Source organism: Schistocerca nitens, chromosome 9 (assembly GCF_023898315.1).
Source record: "Schistocerca nitens isolate TAMUIC-IGC-003100 chromosome 9, iqSchNite1.1, whole genome shotgun sequence".
Lineage (NCBI taxonomy): Eukaryota > Metazoa > Arthropoda > Insecta > Orthoptera > Acrididae > Schistocerca > Schistocerca nitens.
Genome location: NC_064622.1, coordinates 387,446,449 through 387,470,860, shown reverse-complemented (window position 1 = coordinate 387,470,860; position 24,412 = coordinate 387,446,449). Strand labels below are relative to the sequence as shown.

Here is a 24,412-nt window from a genome sequence, read left to right as displayed (position 1 = left end):
CACAGAAAAAATGTATGTTCACTTGGGGTATAGCATATTTTCATATGGGGAAAGAAATATGTTTTTAACTGGGAAACCTGGGAAAAATTCAAGATTTTTTTTTGCCTGCAGACACATCTGTCCAAGAAATTCAGCCATTCAAGGGTGGTGAGAAATGTAAGGAACAACAATAAAATGAAATGTAAAAAATTCATTGAATATTTTAAGACTACAAAGAATTTTTAGACAAGGAAGATGTGTTTTATATATTTTCCCTTTTTGCTGATAATGATATTAAAGAACATTCCCATATGCAATTAGCTGCTCACCATTCAAAGCTAATAATTTTGTGAAGAAATTTTCAGCATTTTCAGCATAGCAGTTATTCTGCAACTAATTCTTGAGGCCACATTGAATCCATCATGCAAGATTAACAAATAGAATCAATTAATAAGAAAATTAAGTCGAAAAAGTGATAGGAACTGCACTGCCTGATAGAAACGTGAAAGAACAAGGGTGCTTTCTAGTTGTTGCTAGCAACCTGTCCCAGCTTTGCCCGGGTACCACTAAATGTCTACAACCAGCTGACTTGTCTGGTATAGCAGTAATAAAATATAGACACAAACCTTCCTTGAGAATCAGACTATCTTTTACTGAAAACTGTATCCAAATTCCCTACAGTATTTCCTGAGATAAATCCTCATATACAGACAGTATGTAATTTATAATATGTGTAAACGAAAATAATTTATATGGATGTGTAGATTCCACTGATAGTAATTTAATGTGGCTTATTGACCTGGTGCAAATATTTCACATGGATGTCCACATTGACGAGAGAGGATCTACAGTTTAGTGTGGCATCCAAACCATGTGTCATTTCTGGCAAACATACAAGTCATCGATGGCTAATGCTAGGTTAAAAGGCATGTTAAAAATTCCATGGTCTGACTGGGATTTGATCCCCAGACCTTTCATTTTCGAAGCATGTACTTTACTGCTACACCACCAGGCCCGACACAGATCTGATAAGGCTTCGCAGCTCTCTTGAGTTGCAGTGGCTTTTTACTGCTTTTCCCTCCTCTGTATGTGACTAGTTTGTAGCTCCTATCATTGCCATGTGACGTCACTTCAAAAGTCAATTAAACATGTACTAAATAATAATACATATATTATATATTCATCATTATTTAGTGATAATAAATTATACACATGGACCTTCCTCATGAAACACCATATAAATCCCTGCAGTAGTTCTTGGGATTAGCCCTCACATACAGCCAGAAAGAATAGCACAGGACTTTAATTTATAATATGTATATATTGATTATGGCCTTGCCACAGTGGATACACCAGTTCCTCTGAGATCACTGAAGTTAAGTGCTGTCTGGCATGGTCGGCACTCGGATGGGTGACCATCCAGGCCCCCATGCGCTTTGCCATTTTTCGGGGTGCACTAAGCCTCGTGATGTCAATTGAGCAGCTACTCGACAGAATAGTAGCGGCTTCGGTCAAGAATACCATCATAATGACTGGGAGAGCGGTGTGCTGACCCCACGCCCCTCCTATCCGCATCCTCCCCTGAGGATGACACGGCGGTCAGATGGTCCCAGTAGGCCACTTGTGGCCTGAAGGCAGAGTGCTTTTTATATAGTGATTAACAGGAAAAATCTCATACAGAAATATGAAAAGTATACAAAGAGATAGATGGCCAGCTTGTATTTAGCTCAGCTCAGTACACCCACAATAGTCACACATAACCGATGTTTCCCTCCCTTTTTTCTTCTCCCTGATGATGGAAAAACTCTTCAAAAACTAGGTTTTATTTATTTTCACTGGTTTTGTGTGACTGTGGGCTATACTGATCTAAGATAAGTACTGGCCAGACCATGTGCCCTCAGTTTGTTTTTCACAATATGTGTAGATTAGAAATCAGTGTATTTATGCTACAGATACAAAACAAAGTTTCTGTCTCTACCTCTAATGACCTCATTGTTGATTGGAAGTTAAACCCCAGTCTTCCTTGCTTCCCCCTTCCCCCTCCCCCCAAATGAAAAGTTCATGCTTATATACACATTGTTATGTCTTCTTCTTCTCTTAGGAGGTCTTGGTGGTTTTGGATTGGAGTTAGCTGATTGGCTAATCCTGAGGAGAGCCAAAAAGCTTGTACTCACATCAAGGAAAGGCATCAGCAATGGATACCAAGAGTCAAGACTCAGATTATGGCTGAGTTATGGTGTCAAGGTAATTGTATCCACAGAAGATGTTACAACACAAGAAGGATGTTACAAACTTTTGACGGAATCAAACAAATTAGGTCCAGTTGGAGGCATTTTCAACCTGGCAGTGGTAAGTCAAAATGAAATTTCATTATAATGAACATTTTTGGTAATTGTAAAATAATTAAATAATATCAACATTCAACTTTAAGCAAAGGAAACTCCAGGTAAGAATATCAACAATGTAGGAAAAGATGGATTGCTACTTACTGTAAAGAAGACACATTAAGCTGCAGACAGACAGAATTAAAAGACACTTGCATAAAGCTTTCGGTCACAGCCTTCATGAGTAAAGGAGAGAACATGCCATTCATACACACAAGCAAGCACACCTCATGCACACATGACTGCCAACTCCAGCATCTCAGGCTGGAATGCAACTTTCACAAGGGATGCAAGCAGCAATCCACAGGGGGCAGGGAAGGGGAAAAGATAGTTAGTTAGTTAGTTATGTGTTCCATTGATCAATAGCACGGAAAAACCGTTATGATGTGGAACGTGTCAAATGCACAAGAAATGCATACAGACCATTCCCTTAAATGTCACAAAATCCATATATTATATCTCCAGATTTATTTACTCATATTCAAGAATTCATCTATGGTATAGAAGGAGTTGTCAAGACGGTATGATTTCAATTTAGTTTTTGAAACTATTACTGTTGTCTGTCAGACATTTTATTTCATCTGATAATTTATCAAAAAGTTTTATAGCAACATATTTTAGCCCTTTCTGTGCCAAAGATAGGTTAAGTAAACGACAGTGTAGGTCTTTCTTTTTTCTGGTATTGTAATCATGAATGTAGCTGTTGATTTTAAACTGGTCCATGTTGTTGAGAAAAAATTTCATTACGGAGAAATGTACTGTGAAGCAGTTGTAAGAATTCCTAACCTTTTAAACAGATGCCTACAAGATGTGTGACTATGAACCCCACACATTATTCTAACTACTTCCTTTTGAACAGTGAATACCTTTTGCCTATGTGTTGATTTGCCCCAGAATATTATTCTGTATGACATCAGAGAGTGGAAGTATGCAAAGTATGTTAGCTTATTAATTTCCACATCCTCAAAATTGGCAACTATTCTGATTGCAAAAGTTGTTGAACCTTGTCACTTTAGGAGATCCAAAATATGACTTTTCCAATTAAGATTCTCATCTAATTGTACACCCAAAAACATAGTATGCTCTACCCTGGCTACTGTCTTCTTTTGATGTGTTATGTTTATTGAAGGAGTTATACTTTTTGCAGCAGAAAATTGGATGTACTGTGTTTGTTCAAAGTTCAGAACAAGCCTATTCGCAGAAAACCAATTAATAACTTATCCAAAGACCTTATTTGTATCATTTTCTATAGGACTTTCTTTTACTGGATTAATAATTATGCTTGTATCATCAGCAAACAGTGTCAGTTCAGCATCTTGTTTCACATAAGAAGGGAGGTCATTCATATATATCGAGAACGGGAGGGGACCCATGATCGAACATTGTGGAACACCTAATGTAATTACACCCCCGTTAGATGAAGTGACAAACTCCTTTGAATCACTTGAAGCATATAAAGAGACATTTTGCTTCCTGTTGTGTAGATATGACTTAAACCATTCATATGCTGTTCCATTTATACCATAGAATTGTAATATCTCTAACATAATGTCATGGTTCACACAGTCAAATGCTTTGGATAAGTCACAGAATATTCCTACTGGTGACATTTTACTATTTAAAGACTCTATTGCGTGGACAGTAAAATTGTATATTGCTGTCTCAATAGAACAGCATTTCTGAAATCTGAACTGTGATTTACTAAGTATCCCATTACTGTTGAGATGGCTAACCACTCTTGAGTACATTACTTTCTCAAAGATTTTTGAAAATACTGTAAGTAAGTATACTGGCTGGTAATTATTGACATCTATGGTTTCCCCTTTTTGTAGAGAGGCCTGACAATGGCATATTTTAACCTGTATGGAAAAATACCCCAAGTCAGTGATGCATTACATATGTGACTCAAAACATCAGCTGTAATTCCTCGACATTGTTTTAATAACTTGTTAGAGATGTCATCTACTCCAACATAACATTTATTTTTCAAAGATTTAATAATTTTCCTTATTTCACAAGAGGTTGTTAGATGAAACTTAATCTGACTAAAATTTTTTCAAAACTGTCTCTTCCACATACTGCCTTACTTTTTCTTTTGAACTATTCTCACCAATTTTTTCTCCTATGCTTAAGAAGTGATTATTAAATACATTGGCTACCTGTGTACTGTTGGTTAAGATGGTCTCATTTTCTTTAACAGTAATACTACATACCCCAGTGGTTACTTTTCCTGTCTCCCTTCTTACAACATTCCATATTGATTTGATTTTATTGCTGGAGTTGTTAATTTCTTCTCTAACATACAAATTTCTTGATTTCCTTACAACTTTTCTCAGTATGTTACAATAATTTTTATAGTGTAAAATTACTTCTGGATCTTTACTAGTTCTTGCTGTCTCATACAGTTTTCTTTTTCTTTCTGAAGACACTTTAATACCTGTAGTAATCCAAGGTTTCTTTGAAAAGTTTGTGGTGTTACATTTAGTAATTTTCTTTGGAAATCAATCTTAAAAAGGGATATAAATCTGTCAAGAGATATGCTGTATTTATCATTAGCATTTGGCTCATTATATACATTTTCCCATTTTACATTTCCTAAACTTTCTCTGAAGTGATCTATAGATACCAAGTTGAACACCTTCACACTTTTACTTAATGGTCTCTGAAGTGTATGCCCTGTTAGGTTTTGTAAGTTAATCAGTTGTGCATCATGGTCAGATAATCCATTTACCACAGGGAAAGTATGTGTTTGTTCTACATCCTCTTGCTGTACAAATACATTATCTATTAGAGTACAACTGTCCTGAGCTACACTTGTAGGGAAATTGATCACTGATTCTAAGTCATATGTTGTTAACAACACTTCTAGTTCACTTTTCCTATCAGAATTCCTTAGAAAGTTAACACTGAAATCACCATCTTTATGTCTGACAAACAGCATAATAGGGAGTCAAACTTTTTTATGAATAGCTCCCAATCTCCTAGTGGAGTCCTGTACACTGTTGCTAATATCAACACAACATTATCTAGCTGGAGTTCACATGCACAAACCTCAAAGTGCTGGTCAACACAAAATTTGCTTACTTCAACAGTTCTGTATTTATACCCTTTTTTTATGAAAATGGCAACTCCTCCTTTATCCATACTAGATCTGCAAGTGTAAGATGCTAAATTATACCCACTTATACTGACATTTTCCATTCCTACAGTTACATGGTGCTCAGACAGACAATGTATATCAATCTCATTCTTATTTTTGAGATCATCTAAACATATCATCAGCTCATCTACTTTATTTTTTTAATCCCCTGATATTTTGGTGAAGTCCGTTGATACCGCCCTTAGCTTTATCCCTATTTGCTGTTCATGAAGTTTCTTTTCTTCTATTTTCCTTGGTTGATAGCAGAATATGGGTGGGGGGAGAGACATATGCTGTCTGATAGAGTAAGCAGGGTCTAGAATGCCAACAGGCACAGTGTCCGAATGGTGTGGGGCAGGGAGGTGGAGAAAAGGGAGCAAAAAAGGAGAGGATCTCGGAAGACGGGTAGACACATTGACAGAGAGCAACAAATGAACAGGATGGGAGATGAGAATGGGGAGGAGATGATAGGACAGAGGGGGGGGGGGGGGGGGAACTGTTGGGTGGAGGATGTGGGAACAGTATGCTACTGTGGGTTGAGGCTGGGATAATTATGGGACCAAAGAATGTGTTGTGAGGATAACTCCCTTATGCGCAACTCAGAAAAGCTTGGGGTGGAGAGAAGTATCCAGATGGCTCTGGTCGTGAAGCAGCCATTGAAATCAAATGTGTTACATTCAGCTGCATGTTGTGCCACAGGGTGGCCTACTTTGCTCTTGACCTCAGTTTGGTGGTGGTCATTCATCCTGATGGACAGCTGGTTGGTAGTCATATAAGCAGAGCTGGTAAATGACATGACTGTTTTCGCAGGTGACCTGGCCCCTGATGTGGTAGCATAAAACCATGACAGGACTGGGGGGAAAGTTCATGTTCAGTGGATAAGCAAGAGAGCTAAAAAATGCAGATCATGTCACACTTCAACTGTACTGAATGAAAGAAACTGTCTATGAGACTAATCTGTGCATCTAAGATAACAGTCTGAAGATAAGATGGTACACACCAAAATTAACTGTCAGTGTGAGACATTCTTAGCCATAATTTATCAAGATAGCCAAACCTATGACTTAGATGAGAGCAGTCTGAACTTTTCTCAGGTGGGATATGAGCACATGTTGACATTCCAAAAAACTAGTAATGTTTGTTAAGGATTAGTACTAATTAGAAGTTTAATATAAGTGATTGCATCCCACTTGCAACTGTCAGTTTTAATTTGTTTGTTGTATTACACTAGACTCTTGCTAAACCAGCCAATCCTTGCACATATGCATGCCAGATTAGCGGAAGTGTCCGATTGTTGAGATTGTCTAAAATTTAGTATAAACACATAGGGATTGTACTTTATCAAATCAAAAGATGCATTCATTTTTAGTCCTTGAGTGTGTACACGCATATTCGTATCACTCAACATTCAGTATGAAACATGTCCCAAAAATGACGATACGCAACGGTAGTATGCATTATCACACAACGGCTCTACAAGCATTACATAGGTACTGCCATGTTTCTGATTGTTACATAATGTATTCCAGGAAGACATCTCTAGCTTCAGCATCAGCAGTTTGATATATTCTCGTGTTCCTCCTTCTATGTCATTTTCTTCATCAGTTTCATCATAACTTTCCTGTGAACTTATGATTATCTCTTTTCTGCTGAAGTTTTGTCATAAATAGTTGTTTGTCTGACAATGTTGCAAGCAACAGTGGTTTTCTGCAAAGAACCTGAGTTCAGTTTATATCTAATTTCTAATTTCTGCTTGAGGTCTAGCATAACGTGTTTCCCTTTAGAAGCCATGATAATGATCCTTAAGGAAAGCCATAATTTCAAAGTGTACAGGAATGTTGAACATCATAATTAACTAACAACATTGTTGCAGACGAAATTTCATTATTGTAGGCATCATTTCAGGTTGAACGACTAGAAGCTGCAAGTGTGTCAGATTACTGAGAGGCCGGACTACTGAGGGCCATATTAGCAAGAGTTTAGTGTACTATGTAATTTAGGCCTTTAGTCATTTTCAAGTAGTCTAATAAAAATATTTAATAAAGGTGCTGTGTATCAAAACTAATTTACACATTAAATACAGTGATAAACCAGCTCACAAAATATGTTAAGATTAATAGACTTACTGAATATTTGTAGACAATACATTTGTTGAGAATCAGCCATGGCACATTATGTCATATTAGTCTCTTGAACATGTATTTAAAGGGTGGTCACAGTCATGGTACTTATTAATGGAAATGTCATAGGTATAATAAAAAACCTGTACTGCAAGCACTAGGCATGTGCTGCCACAACATATATTTCTTCAGCAAATAAATGTTAACCTTTAAATTGGAGCACTTAGATTGATGGGTAAATATTCTTGGTACAACATTATTTAAATTCACATACAGTGCTTCCTTTTCTTATTTCTTCCCCCATTCTCCTCACCACATAATAAATATCTGTATATTTAAATCTGAGCACTTATATTGATGGGTAAATATTCTTGGTACGACATTATTTAAATTTACATACAGTGCTTCCTTTTCTTATTTCTTCCCCCTTCCTCGTCACCACATAATAAATATCTGTATCCGTTCTTGAGGAATGCTGACAAGAAAGTGAACAGCTTAAATATGACATATAATACAACAAAATATTTCTTATTACATTATTTCTTTTTTTTTTTGCAACTGAAATTTAATTTAGGCAATTAAATCAAAGATCAGCAACACAAAATGGCAGTGTGTTGTTGCAGTCACTGGCTGTCATGTTTATTGTGATGGTGGCTGCGAGCTGCAGCAAAATACTGTGATTATGCATTCCACATGAAGCAGAAGGAAGTGGACATGTATTAAGTATTTATTCCTCATAATAATGTAACATACAAATAAAAATTGTTAAGTCAAGAATAAATTTCCTTAACATAAATATTACCTGTTATTTAGTTTTGTAACCTGTAATTGCTTAGGTGGAAATTACAGCAGTGTGAGAACTCACATAGATCATCATACAACATTATACTTCCATAATTCAAATATTATTTCCATGTTTTCACATCCCTTTCATTTAAAGTTACTTGTATGCCTTGTTCTAAAGTTGGGCTTTGATTTTTTGCTGTTGCTGCCCATTTTCAGCCCTCATTCTGTTTCCTGACTTGTCAGTTGTCATTTCTGTCATTTTCATCTTATTTAATTTTCAAATCCAATCAATTGCTAATTGCCATTGATTTTGTAGTGGTCTTCAGTCCAAAGATGGGTTTCATACTGCTCTCCATGCTACTCTATCTTGTGCAGGCCCCTTCATCTCCAAATTTACTGTTATGTGATTGATGTTGTTATGCACAGTAATGCCTTTCATTCTCTGGTATTGTTTGTTAATGAGAAAAATATCAAGCTACACTTGGTTCTATGTAATCATTCAACTGCAAGTCTTTTATGTCTCCATAAATGGCTAGAAAGGTCATTCCACAAGTCAGAGTAAGACAGCAACATACAATCTCCAATAGGGGAAGTGAATATCTAGACACATTCTTCAACCTTGTACGTATCACACCCCAACCGGCCATGGAGACGATATCATACTGATTACAGCATGCTCAGAAGCATCTAAATAGTCATTATTCCTACATTCCCCATGCAACTGGAATGTGAAGGAACCATAACATGTGGTATCATGCTAAATTTCCTCTGACATGATGCACTTCACAGTGCTTTGCAAAGTATATGCATAGAAAGGACCAAGTTTAGTAAAGAAAGCATTGTGATATTTAAACTAACTCTCAGATTGATGACAGCTTTACTTTTTGTTGGTAATTAATGTAATTTTTCTTCTTTTTTCTCATTATAAGATTGTTGTAGCTGTTGTCTTGTTTGATTTAGCTTCTGTGTAGTACACAATTTATATTATTTAAAATAAATAAAATTAAAATGAAATAATTAACATCCATTACTAAGATTTCATAATTCATTACCCTCTTACCCTATTGTGGTGTTTCCCCTGTGGCACTTGGTTCTTGGTGACATTTTTTCTTAATCCTTGAATACATGATTCTTCCATTATCTTCCTCTCTTTTGTATATAAAGGAATCTCTGGCTTTGTCATGTAGCATTCATGTGACATTTTATTTGGGCTTTTGCTGCTCTTCAGTGGAAGTCATTCTCATGATGATGTTTTATGGGAAGTTAGCCACTGGAAATTTATTGTTGAAATATAAGTCATATGCATTGGTCTTTGGTCTTTATTCTAATGTATGGTGATACTGTATCCAGTAAACCAAAAAAAGGAGTTAGAGAAGTGAAAGATCAGAGTGTACTCTCTCTATTTTTCTTTATTTGTGTGCATGTTTGTGTATATGTGGGAGGTGGAGGTGGATTCAGAGAAGAATGTAACACAGCAGCTACAGGCATTCGGTCATTGCTATTTAACTGCTGGACTTCACTTTACATTTCCCAGTTCTCTACTGCTAGATGCAGAATTGCTATTGGTTTTGCTATTGTTTTTCATCTTGAATTCAGTTGCAGTGCTTATATCACTTTGTCATTTCATAGTTATGTTAATTACAGTTTCACATATTTTTTTTTTTATTTTTTTTTTATTTTTTTTTTATTTTTTTTTTTTTTTTTTACTATGGCACAGAAAATCCTCACAATAATCGTGAATGTGGCAGGAATATACCACTAGTGAACCATTTGTATGTTGTAGTCAGTTCCTGACTCAGTGCAGAATCATTACTGTTCTTACCTCAACTAATATAACTGTGTGTGTAACATTGTAATTATCATCTTTAATATGAGAAATGTCATCAGCGTGAAAAGAATGTTGTAATAAATACCCCCTAAATTTCTTGTATGTGATGTGTGAACATTTTCATACTATACGCAAGGTTTACTTATAATAACAAAGCAGACATTAAATTGAAGCCTGGACTGCTGCTGAGCCATAAGGACTTTCTTCTTGCAGCTGAGTTTGCTTCACTTTCTAGAGTACCTTTAATACCATTGATACAGTAAAATAATATTCAGTAAGCTGAAATCACATATCATGAGAATTTTGCAGAAGAATGGAGGATTTTGCACAAGAATGGTATCCATCCAAAAAATTGAATACATTTTCCAGAATTACCAGTGACTGAGCTGATGATGTCTAAAAGTGTCAAAAATATTATGGAATACATCACTGAGCTTTGTGGGTTGCCTTGAGCTGAACAGAATATTCCAGACATGCTCTGAAGTAGAACATTGGCTCCATTGTCAGACCATGCTATAGGGAACACATGAGTTATAACTCAGACAGTTCAAGAAAATGTCAGTGTCTTTGGGATGTAGTTATATTATTTTCTGCTAGACAAGCTCAAGTATTGTGGCATGAGTGGGGCAGTGCACAAATGGTTTAATTCGTACCTAACTGGAAGAGTGCAGAAAGTTGAAATAAGCAGTTCTCATAATATGCAAAGATCAGCACATTCCTCAAACTGGGGAACTATCAAGAATGGAGTTCCACAAGGGTCGGTCTTGGGTCCTTTGTTGTTCTTAATATACATTAATGACTTGCCATTCTATATTCATGAAGAGGCAAAGTTAGTTCTCTTTGCTGATGATACAAGTATAGTAATCACACCTGACAAACAAGAATTAACTGATGAAATTGTCAATAATGTCTTTCAGAAAATTACTAAGTGGTTCCTTGTAAACGGACTCTCACTGAATTTTGATAAGACACAGTACATACAGTTCCATACGGTAAATGGTATGACGCCATTAATAAATATAGACCTTAATCAGAAGCATATAGCTAAGGTAGAACATTCAAAATTTTTAGGTGTGTCCATTGATGAGGGATTAAATTGGAAGAAACACATTGATGATCTGCTGAAACGTTTGAGTTCAGCTACTTATGCAATAAGGGTCATTGCAAATTTTGATGATAAACATCTTATTAAATTTGCTTACTACGCCTATTTTCACTTATTGCTTGCATATGGCATCATATTTTGGGGTAATTCATCACTGAGGACTAAAGTATTAATTGCACAAAAGCATGTAATCAGAATAATAGCTGGAGTCCACCCAAGATCATCCTGCAGACATTTATTTAAGGATCTAGGGATATTCACAGTAACTTCTCAGTATATATACTCTCTTATGAAATTTGTTATTAACAACCAAACCCAATTCAAAAGTAATAGCAGTGTGCATAACTACAATACTAGGAGAAAGGATGATCTTCACTATTCAAGATTAAATCTGGCACAGAAAGGAGTGAATTATACTGCCACCAAAGTCTTTGGTCACTTACCAAATAGTATCAAAAGTCTGACAGATAACCAACAAGTATTTAAGAAGAAATTAAAAGAATTTCTGAATGACAACTCCTTCTACTCCATAGAGGAATTTTTAGATATAAATTAAGGAAAAAAAATTATAAAAAAACTAAAGAAAAACAAAAAATAAAAAAGTTGTTATATTAACTTAACTATGTTGTTAAATTAACTTAATTATGCCATGTATTGGAAAATTTGACTCGTTCCACATCATTACGAAATATCGTATTCATGATCCATGGAACTAGTATTAATATAATCTAATCTATAAAAAAATATACAGCAGTATTCATTGTGTCTTTCCTAAGAATTTAGTTTGATGTGTCATCAGTTGTGTTTAACTATAGAACATCTGTGCCAATTGCTATACTGATTCACATTATTTCCATTTATTATTGCTCAGAAAAAGAGTAGTAAAATTTAAAAACATAAAATTTGTTGTTAGGACAATGAGTACTTTAGATGAGTTTCATGATGCAGAGTAACTTGCCATGGCTTATGACCATAATACCAGATATTGTCCTTGGGTTTTTGGAAGAGAAACGGTTTGCATCCCTATCCAACCATCCAGATCTATTTGTAAGGTCTGACACTGTCAGGTGTAGGAGGTACTGCAATCTGGATTACTTGTTAAATAATAATAAAAAATAAAATTAAAATTTCAGGTGATTAACAATCATCTTCAGATGTATTAAAGTAAATGGAAAATTGTCTTTCAGTCTATGTGAATACCTCATAATCTTTAATATACACATTACCATAGATTAAGTGTTCACATTAAGTGAAGGGTAATTTTCTGTTTACTGTCATAGATCTGAAGATGGACATTAATCAACCAAAACCAGTGATCAGTAAATTGTAATTCTATTTCTTATTGAGACTAAGACTGTTAAAATTTTTACATCCACATTTAAGCTTTCCAAAGTTTCCTTAAATTTGCTCAAGTCAAATGTTGATCTGCATCCTTTGAAAAGAGCACTGCCAATTTCCTTGCTCAATCTGAGCATACAAAATGCTAACACCAGGTGGATTCCTTCCCCCCACACCACCATTCACCCACTTGCTCCCCTCCCCAACCCCAGAGGGTGGTACAACTTTGAACAGGCTCCATGTGAAATTACAAGTCATACTAATCAGTAGTTGGAGCTGTAACCATCTGTCTGAATGAGACACAGGGTGAGTTCTTGGAAATGGAAAAAATAGACTATCATGAGTGATAAAGTCTTTTTCTAAAAAGAAATTTGATGCCTACTAGAATTCTGTTAAGTTCCATAAATGTGTATAGTTACTCTTTTCCTTCAGTTTCCACTGTGAAGAAATATGCATCCAAATTTAAATAAGTCCTTAAAAGTGTTCAAGGGGATCCATGTGAAGGATGTTTGGAAACTGCAGCCATACCTGGAATTTTTGAGAAAGTGTGTGGTATGATATTGCATTATCAGCACATGAAGTTGAGTGAAATTACCCAGACTGTGAGGGTTTCAAAAGAATGTGTAAGCTACATTTTGCATCAAAAACCTTTGTGCAAGATGGGTGCCACATACTCTCACAGTGGATCAGAGAATATGACAATTTCCAAATAGCTTTTGACTCAAGTTCATAAAAGTGTAAGTGGTTTTCTGCATCAGTGTATCACAACAGATTATTCATAGGTTCACCACTACACACCACAATCAAAACTACAACTGAAAGAGCAGGAAAGGTCTGGCACTGGTTTTATGGGATGCAAAAGTAATTCTGTTAATTTTCTATCTCAAAAAGATAAAACAATAATTAAGAAACATTATTCTAACCATATAACAGATATGGATGCAAAAATTCCAGAAAAGACATAGTTTGGAGGGAGAAACCATTCATCACGATACTGCAACTGCCCACAAATGTGTCTTGGAAATGGTGAAATTGAAGGATCTACACTATGAAGTGGTGGAACATATGCCCTATTCTCCTGATTAGGACCCCTCAGGCTTTCATATTTTTCCAAAACTCGATCTTCCTTGCTGGTCAGTGTTTTTGTTTCAGCCAAGATGTGATTCCAGCTGTCAATGAGTATTTTGCAGCACATTCACAGGAATGCTACATAGATGAAATAATTTCACTGGAATACCACTGGATGAATTGTATTAATGTTAAAGGGGCTATGTCAAAAATAAGTACAGAAATTCATATTTTCACTATTAGACTGAGAACTTTCCAGATTTCCTTCATAAGCAATTACCTCGTCATTAATGGGGCACTAAATCCTAAGCTTCCTTCCTTGTACTCCCTGTTTGAGTAACAATCAAGCACAACAAGGGCACCACATTCAAACAGTGGATCACTATATTGGACACATGGGGCAATTCATTTAAAAATATATGGAAGCGTTTTGCTTTTCAGGTGCTACTATGACAATTTTTTGTGAACATAATATTTCAAAAGTCAGCTATCTTTGATAACAAATGTTGACAACAGGGATTATTATTAGCTAGCTTGTTGTTGTTGTGGTTTTCAGTCCTGAGACTGGTTTGATGCAGCTCTCCATGCTACTCTATCCTGTGCAAGCTTCTTCATCTCCCAGTACCTACTGCAACCTACATCCTTCTGAATCTGCTTAGTGTATTCACCTCTTGGTCTCCCTCTATGATTTTTAACCTCCACGCTGCCCTCCAGTACTAAATTGGTGATCCCTTGATGTCTCAGAACATGTCCTACCAACCGATCCCATCTTCATGTCACGTTATGCCACAAACTCCTCTTCTCCCCAGTTCTATTCAATACCTCCTCATTAGTTATGTGATCAACCCATCTAGTCTTCGGCATTCTTCTGTAGCAACACATTTCGAAAGCTTCTATTCTCTTCTTGTCCAAACAATTTATTGGGCATGTTTCACTTCCATACTTGGCTACATTCCATACAAATACTTTCAGAAACGACTTCCTGACACTTAAATCTATACTCGATGTTAAAAAATTTCTCTTCTTCAGAAACGATTTCCTTGCCATTGCCAGTCTACATTTTATATCCTCTCTACTTTGACCATCATCAATTATTTTGCTCCCCAAATAGCAAAACTCCTTCACTACTTTAAGTTTCTAATTTCCTAATCTAATGCCCTCAGCATCACCCGACTTAATTCGACTACATTCCATTAGCCTCATTTTGCTTTTGTTGATGTTCATCTTATATCCTCCTTTCAAGACACTGTCCATTCCATTCAACTGCTCTTCCAAGTCCTTTGCTGTCTCTGATAGAATTACAATGTCATCGGCGAACCTCAAAGTTTTTATATCTTCTCCATGGATTTTAGTACCAACTCCGAATTTTTCTTTTGTTTCCTTTACTGCTTGCTCAATATACAGATTGAATAACATTGGGGAGTGGCTACAACCCTATCTCACTCCCTTCCCACCCACTGATTCCCTTTCATGTCCCTCGACTCTTATAACTGCCATCTGGTTTCTGTACAAATTGTAAATAGCTTTTCGCTCCCTGTATTTTACCCCTGCCACCTTCAGAATTTGAAAGAGAGTATTCCAGTCAACATTGTCAAAAGGTTTCTCTAAGTCTACAAATGCTAGAAACGTAGGTTTGCCTTTCCGTAATCTAGCTTCTAAGATAAGTCGTAGGGTCAGTATTGCCTCACGTGTTCCAATATTTCTACGGAATCCAAATTGATCTTCCCCAAGGTCAGCTTCTACCAGTTTTTCCATTCTAATGTAAAGAATTCATGTTAGTATTTTACATCTGTGACTTATTAAACTGATAGTTCGGTAATTTTCACATCTGTCAACACCTGCTTTCTTTGGGATTCGAATTATTATATTCTTCTTGAAGTTTGAGGAGGGTATTTCACCTGTCTCATACATCTTGCTCACCAGATGGTAGAGTTTTGTCAGGACTAGCTCTCCCAAGGCTGTCAGTACTTCTAACGGAATGTTGCCTACTCCCGGGGCCTTGTTTCGACTCAGGTCTTTTAGTGCTCTCTCAAACTCTTCACGCAGTATCACATCTCCCATTTCATCTTTATCTACATCCTCTTCCATTTCCATAATACTGTCGTCAAGTACATCGCCCTTGTATAGACCCTCTATATACTCCTTCCACCTTTCTGCTTTCCCTTCTTTGCTTAGAACTGGGTTTCCATCTGAGCTCTTGATATTCATACAAGTGGCTCTCTTTTCTCCAAAGGTCTCTTTAATTTTCCTGTAGGCTGTATCTATCTTACCCCTAGTGAGATAAGCCTCTACATCCTTTCATCTGTCCTCTAGCCATTCCTGCGTAGCCATTTTGCACTTCCTGTTAATCTCATTTTTGAGACGTTTGTATTCCTTTTTGCCTGCTTCATTTACTGCATTTTTATATTTTCTCCTTTCATCAATTAAATTCAATATTTCTTCTGTTACCCAAGGATTTCTACTAACCCTCATCTTTTTACCTACTTGATCCTCTGCTGCCTTCACTACTTCATCCCTCAAAGCTACCCATTCTTCTACTACTGTATTTCTTTCCCCGATTCCTGTCAATTGTTCCCTTAAGCTCTCCCAGAAACTCTGTATAACCTCTGGTTTAGTCAGTTTATCCAGGTCCCATCTACTTAAATTCCCACCTTTTTGCAGTTTCTTCAGTTTTAATCTACAGTCATAACTAATAGATTGTACTCATAGTCCACATCTGCCCCTGGAAATGTCTGACAATTAAAACCTGGTTGCTAAATCTCTGTCTTACCATTATGTAATCTACCTGATATCTTCTAGTATCTCCAGGCTTCTTCCATATATACAACCTTCTTTTATGAATCCTGAACCAAGTGTTAGCTATGATTAAGTTATGCTCTGTGCAAAATTCTACCAGGTGGCTTCCTCTTTCATTTCTTACCCCCAATCCATATTCACCTACTATGTTTCCTTCTCTCCCTTTTCCTACTATTGAATTCCAGTCGCCATGACTATTAAATTTTCATCTCCCTTCACTACCTGAATAATTTCTTTTATCTCATCATACATTTCATCAATATCTTCATCATTTGCAGAGCTAGTTGGCATATAAACTTGTACTACAGTAATAGGCATGGGCTTCGTGTTAGTAGGCATGGGCTTCATGTCTATCTTGGCCACAATAATGCATTCACTATGCTGTTTGCAGTAGATTACCTGCACTCCTATTTTTTTTATTCATTATTAAACCTACTCCTGCATTACCCCTATTTGTTTTTGCATTTATAGCCCTGTATTCACCTGACCAAAAGTCTTGTTCCTCCTGCCACCAAACTTCACTAATTCCCACTATATCTAACTTTAACCTATCCATTTCCCTTTTTAAATTTTCTAACCTACCTGCCTGATTAAGGGATCTGACATCTGCGCTCCGATCCGTAGAACACCAGTTTTCTTTCTCCAGATAACGACGTCCTCTTGAGTAGTCCCCACCCAGAGATCTGAATGAGAGACTATTTTACCTCCGGAATATTTTACCCAAGAGGATGCCATCGACATTTAATCGTACAGTAAAGCTGCATGCCCTCGGGAAAAATTACGGCTGTAGTTTCCTCTTTCTTTCAGCCATACACAGTACCGGCACAGCAAGGCCATTTTGGTTAGTGTTACAAGGCCAGATCAGTCAATCATCCAGACTTTTGCCCCTGCAACCACTGGAAAGGCTGCTGCTCCTCTTCAGGAACCACACATTTGTCTGGCCTCTCAACAGATACCCCTCTCTTGTGGTTGCACCTATGGTATGGCCATCCGTATTGCTGAGGCACGCAAGCCTCCTCACCAACGGCAAGGACCATGGTTCATGGAACTTATAATATAAATGGTTACAGTTGAAAAGATCACTTGCCAATTCATTACTGATTACCAAAAATGTGTTTCCACCAGCATTGATGTACAGAATTATTCCTTTCAGTGTGATACTGATGGCACTGAGCCACACTAATAACTCCATAACTCACAAGGCATAGGGATTTTGCCTGATTGTAGGAACACTGCCATTGAATGCTCAAAGAACAAAGCACCACTTGCACTCTATAATTGCATCAGAAAGCAAACACAGTTTTGGACCAGTTGTGATACTTTCTGTTGGGGAATATTTACTTGTGCATATTTGATCCTACTACAACAAGTCTCTGAATTTTGGACATAATGTTGAGCAGTCATGAATAAAAATGGCTCCATAACACTTCTTTTATGATCTGTAGTTAGTGGCATGAATAGTCAAAGCAATTATGATGGAGAAAGGGGTTGCTTAGTGCTATTGGCAATACATCTTTGAAGTAAATCTACATCTATATCTACATGGATACTCTGCAAATCAAATTTAAGTGCCTGGCAGAGGGTTCATCAAACCACCTTCACAATTCTCTATTATTCCAATCTCGTATAGCGCATGGAAAGAATGAACACCTATATCTTTCTGCACGAACTCCGATTTCCCTTATTTTATTGTGGTGATCGTTTCTTCCCTATGTGGGTCAGTGTCAACAAAATATTTTCGCATTCGGAGGAGAAAGTTGGTGATTGGAATTTTGTGAGAAGATTCCATCAAAACGCTGTCTTTGGTTAGCCTTCCCCACAACATTTTCTTTGTGTTCCTTCCAATTTAAGTTGTTTGTAATTGTAATATGTAAGTATTTAGTTGAATCTACGGCTTTTAGATGACACTGAATTGTTGTGTAACTGAAGTTTAACGAGTTCCTTTTAGTACTCATGTGGATGACCTGACACTTATTGTTATTTAGGGCCAACTGCCACTTTTTGCACCATTCTGGTATTTCTTCTAAATTGTTCTGCAGTTTGTTTTGATCATCTGATGACTTTATTAGTCGATAAACAACAGCGTCATCTGCAAACAACTGAATGCGGCTGCTCAGATTGTCTCCCAAATCGTTTATGTAGATAAGGAACAGCAAAGGGCCTATAACACTACGTTGGGGAATGCGAGAAATCACTTCTGTTTTACTCTATGACTTTCTGACAATTAATCCAAACTGTGACCTCTCTGACAGGAAATCACAAATCCAGTCACAAATGCTGATTACTGTAATGAAACTGCAAAATACAGTATCAGTTTCAGGTTTTCATGTAACACTAATAATTCTGTAGAAAAGGTAACATCTTCCACAATTCCTTTTAGTCTTTTATTGGATGCACTCTTCATTTGCAAAATCACCTTATGGGCAGAGATTAATGCCATATTTCATTTCATTGACAGAACTAAATAATGTCCACCTGCTTTGTCATGACTGATTGATAAAAACTATAAAATCAGACTGATTCATTCATATCAGATCTTCACAGAAGGATAAACTCCCCTCCCCCCATGAAGATTTCCTCTGCAGAAGAGGATGAAACATTGTGTTTCTACAAAAAATTCATCTGGACTTGGCATAGTAACCTGGAATTATTTAATAATAATATTTAATAGTTTCTTGTAATTTGACAATTCCTTTCACCTTTAATTGTTCAGATTGTGTGTATTGCCATTTTGTGCACTTTGATCCATGAAACTCAAGGCTAGCAACTGCCTCCTCTCCCCTGCTTTACATAATCTTAGAGTATCTTACTAAGAGCTTACACAAGTTCCTTCTTGTTAAATACTAATTTTTATTATTATCTTATTTTAGTTTTTTTTATTCTCTATATTATTTATAGTTTCTCTCATGTATAATGTCTTACTTACATATACCTCCTACTTTATATTTGTATGTAGGACCTCCAAGATGGTATACTGGAGAACCAAACAGTTGAAAGTTTCCAGAAATCAGCTGGGCCAAAAGCAGTCGCCACCGGTCTATTGGATGTATTCTCACAAAAGCTGTGTCCACAGCTGCATACGTTTGTTGTTTTTTCAAGTGTATCCTGTGGTAGAGGCAATGCAGGACAGTCAAATTATGGTTGGAGTAATTCAGTGATGGAACGCATTTGTGAAGAACGTCACTCTAAAGGATTACCTGCTCTCGCCATCCAGTGGGGGGCTGTTGGTGATGTGGGCCTTGTTGCAAACATGCAAGAAGATGACAAGGAAATTGTTATAGGTTCGTTCATAAGTAATCTTTCTGTGTACCAGCATTATTCTGTTATTCAAAACAAACATAAACCTTCTTGATGTACAAAAGTAGAATAAAAAATCTTCCAGGTATTGTGTATCAAATGGTGGCTTACAAATAATATTATTTAGAAAATATATTTAAATATAGTGTTAAAAAAGAGAAATTTCTGTTATATTAATTTCTGCTTTTAATTAATCCAGTCATACATGAAACTTAGTAATAAGGTGACAGTGGTTAGTTAAAGTGCTTTAACATGAGGGTACACAAACTGTTGTATTTCTACCTTGATCATTATAAACATCCGTAATTATTATATTGTAATCATTATAAACATCCGTAATTATTATATTGTAATCATTATAAACACCCGTAATTATTATATTGTAATCAGCTGCAAAATGTTTACAGGAGGTACACTGCCCCAGAAAATTACATCCTGCTTATCACTGCTGGATACATTCTTTCTCCAGCCATGTCCTATTGTGGCCAGTATGGTTGTAGCTGAGAAACGTGGAGGACTGTCTCAGTCATCTGGTATACTCGAATATGTTGCTAATGTATTGGGTAAGTTGTCTCCCATACCTGTATCTACAGTATTATTAATAAATGTAACACAATCATTGAGTATTAAGGTGCATATTAAAAAATACACAGTCAAATGGATGCCAAGTTTTCTGACAACTATGCAATGTCCATCATGGTCCTCAGCCATTCCAAGATTTGCGGAGTACAAAATAGTATTCTAACCGTTATATGTTGTTATTTATTCATACACATATGATGTTCTGTAAAGCCCATCATGAAGGTGACCCTACAGGGGCCAGTTTTACAAAACATTCTTACTGCTTGCTGGCATTGAATAAAAATTTTGCTGATCTCAGCTGTTTACTGCACAAGATTATGTCAAAAGGATAGTAATATGTAAAAGTATGCCAGAAACCCATCTTCAGGGCAGCACATTGAGATAGTTTTTTAAGAGAAAAGCAGACATAACTGAGCTTTTCAGTTAACTTATCAATATGTTGGTGCCACCCCCATTTGTTGCCTATCTTGATAACATAGAAATTTCACATGGAGTATCATTCAGTGATATCCATTTATCTCCCGTCATGAAACCTTTGTCCAACATAAATATTAACAATATATGCCTTATATTTGTACAACTTAAATTCTTGTATGAACAGTAAAAGCAAAGTAAATAAATGCAGTGATACAGATAATTATTAAACTAGAAGTAAGGTAACTCGTTCAGGCAGAGGACAGAGTTAAAAATAACTGACAATAGTTCTTATATTAATGGGCAGATATCATTCAACAAGCTGCCACATATTTTGAAAACTTGTGAAGCAAAGCTGTTCCACAGGGACTTAAAAGGATTCCTAGCTAGTAAACATTTGTATTCACTCAGTGAATTCTAAGCTACACATCCACTGATACAGCATGTAATATATTTAGAATATTAAGATGAACATATGTACCACTGCTATATGTAAGTATAATTTATATCAATTTATTGCTCAATTTGTGTATGACATTTGCAAAACCTATCAACTTGATGGCTACATTAAGTTTTTTTTTTTTTTAAATTAAGACTGTTTGCTGCAGACCAGTTGTAAGCCCTTTGTCAGTACATTTGTGTCATCAGCAAACATCACAGCTCTGAATGTGTTCAAGCCCTGTATCAGAATATTTGAATCAGTAGCAGGTATCATCACTGTTAAGAGATCTCCAATATCCATGGTGACATAGGTCACAAACAAGATTGGGTTGCATTATTCCCCCAGCCCAAATTCATTTTCATTTCTGTCATATTCTGTGTTAAAATGATTAATGGAAAATCTCATATAAAGATGTGAAACAAATACTAACAAAGAGATAGAGGGGCTGGCCAGTACTTACCTCAGCTCAGTACAGCCGATAGATACACATAAAACAGAACTGAAAATTTACGTTCCTAGCTTTCGGAACAAATGTTCCTTCATCGGGGAGGAGAGAGGGGAAAGAAAGGGAAGAAGGGAAAGGAGATTCAGTTACTCACAACCCAGGTTATAAAGCAACAGGGAAAGGAAAATAGGGAGGGTAGCAAGGATGGAGGCATGGTTGTCAGAGGGAAGCCAAAGACATTCTACTGTAAGTACTGTGCCAGCTTCAGATCAAAGAGGATGCATACAGAAGTAAAGAGGTATATAGTATAAAGATAAACACAACTATGTAGGATGAAAAGATGCGTGAATGGCTAAAGAGGAAAGGGAAAGAGGAGAAGACTGAAGAGTAAATGGGAGTGAGGTTGTTTAACGTAGGTTCAGTCCAGGGGGATGGAGGGATGAAAGGATGTGTTGGAGTGCAAGTTCCCATCTCCGCAGTTCAGAGGGACTGGTGTTGGGTGTGAGAAGCCAAATGGCACATATGGTGTAGCAGGTTCCTAGGTCCCTAGAATTATGCTGGAGGGCATGCTCCGCTACTGGGTATTGGGCATCTCCTAGGCAGACAGTTCGTCTGTGTCCGTTCATGCGCTCAGCCAGTTTAGTTGTTGTCATGCCGATGTAAAAGGCTGTGCAGTGCAGGCATGTCAGTTGATAAATGACATGTGTAGTTTCACATGTGGCCCTGCCTTGAATTGTGTATGTTTTACCAGTAGCGGGGCTGGAGTAGGTGGTTGTGGGGGGATGCATGGGGCAGGTTTTGCAGCGGGGTCGGGTACAGGGGTAGGAACCGCTGGGTAGAGAAGGTAGTCTGGGAATATTGTAGGGTTTAACAAGGATGTTACGGAGGTTAGGGGGGGGGGGGGGGGGGCGACAAAAGGCAACTCTGGGTGGTGTTGGGAGAATTTTGTCAAGGGATGATGTCATTTCAGGGGTTGACTTGAGAAAGTCATATCCCTGGCGGAGTAATTTGTTGATGTTTTTGACCAACTACTTTCTGTGGCTAAGATATTCCCTATTTTCGGATTTAGGCTTGATTGTGTTTACAATTGACAGTATGTCTCCATTCATGCAAGAGAGTTGCCCTTAGTACCATAACATTTTAGTTCCCCCTTTTATTATTGACATTATGATAGGTCTTTACAGGATTGTAGAAAATACATACAGTATAGTGTTCTTTGTTTAGATCCACAAGAACTGAGTTTGTCACATCACATATTGCTTCCTCTGGCAAGAATATATTTGGGGTATCAAACTGGGCAGTTGTTATTTTAGTCTTTCATGAAAAGCATCTTGATTACCTTCAAGGATTATGAAGGTAATTAGAGGAACCTACAAGCTTTCAGTACTTCAGTTGAAATATCATTATTGCCATAAAAGTTACTCATATGCAGTGATCAAATGATTTTTGTTCTCTCTTCGACAGTTGATTTGCTGATGAAGAATGGAGAATGGAATGCCAGTCTAAGTAAATATAATGGGCTGCCTTCAGTGGTCCTTTATTTGTTGCTGTGTTTTCTTATATAGAAGAATTCATTGAATAACAATAAAAAACCACTCAGCATTCAACAAGCATTCAAATCTACAACAATAAAAAAAGTCAAGAATGATGGGGTGTTTCCAAAAGCCAAATAGATGTTATTCGTAACTATCAGTTTCATGTCAGTGCAGACACCTCTTCAGATTTATAATGGTTATATGTTTATAATGAAGATGGAAATTTGTGGAGCCCAGCATTCAGGAAGTAATTTGCATTAAGAGTCAAACCAAGTTGGTGGGTTATCATAATAAAATAGATTACACCCAAAAAATGTTTGTCAAATTGTACAAAGCATGACTTCTGACTGAGCCTGGCCAGATAACACCCTGTAGGATATATCACAGGATTCACTAGACATCAGCATATAAAACTCATTTGAGGAAAACTTAAAACCCTGTGTAATGTGTGTACGTCTGCCTTTTTCAATTGTTATAATTTTTATGATAATTTTAATGGTTATTGAGTGTTGAGCATTTTTATTGTTACTCAGAATGTCTCTGAGCTGTGGTTGCTCTCCCTAGAAAGTTGTTTGATGAGTTAATTGACTTTACTTATGAAGAAAATGAATTTAGAATTTGTCTTTGAGTTACTCTCATCAGGAAGTTGGATAGATTTGCCTTTCCAGCCTTATTCATTTTGTGCATAACGGTACTCAAAATTTCCTTTGCTTTGTTTGGGAAACTTTGTATTTTTATGCATAGTACATGATTTTTCCTTTTTTCTGTCATGGAAAAGGATTTTGCAGTATTGATTTAAGTCTTGGTTATAACTCATGCTCTACATCTGTATTATACTGTGCAAGCCACAGTGAACTGCATGGCAGTGAGTACATCCCATTGTTTCCTTTCTTCCATTCCATTTGCATGTGGATTGCAGGAACAGTGATTGCCTAAATGCCTCTCTGCATGCTTTAAATAGCCTAATATTGTCTTTTCAGTTCATGAGAGCAATACATAGGGAGTTGTGTAATTTATTGCTAGATTCATCATTTAATGTTGGTTCTAAAAACTTTCTAAGTATATAAAACTGTGTATATAAGTATATAAACTGAGTATATAAAATGAGTATATAAACTGAGTATATAAGTATATAAAACTAATATAACAGAGGG

The 24,412-nt window shown here is 36.6% G+C and overlaps 1 protein-coding gene across 1 annotated transcript in view; it reads left to right on the top strand.

Moving 5' to 3' along the window:
• The window catches only part of LOC126203689 (fatty acid synthase-like), a 469,334-nt gene that overhangs the window by 378,599 nt on the left and 66,323 nt on the right, over positions 1-24,412 (top strand). Inside the window, exons 30-32 of the mRNA XM_049938059.1 lie at positions 2,081-2,328; positions 19,500-19,824; positions 20,248-20,403. Of these exons, the coding sequence (XP_049794016.1) occupies positions 2,081-2,328; positions 19,500-19,824; positions 20,248-20,403 (729 nt within the window). The remainder of the gene's footprint in view (positions 1-2,080; positions 2,329-19,499; positions 19,825-20,247; positions 20,404-24,412) is intronic.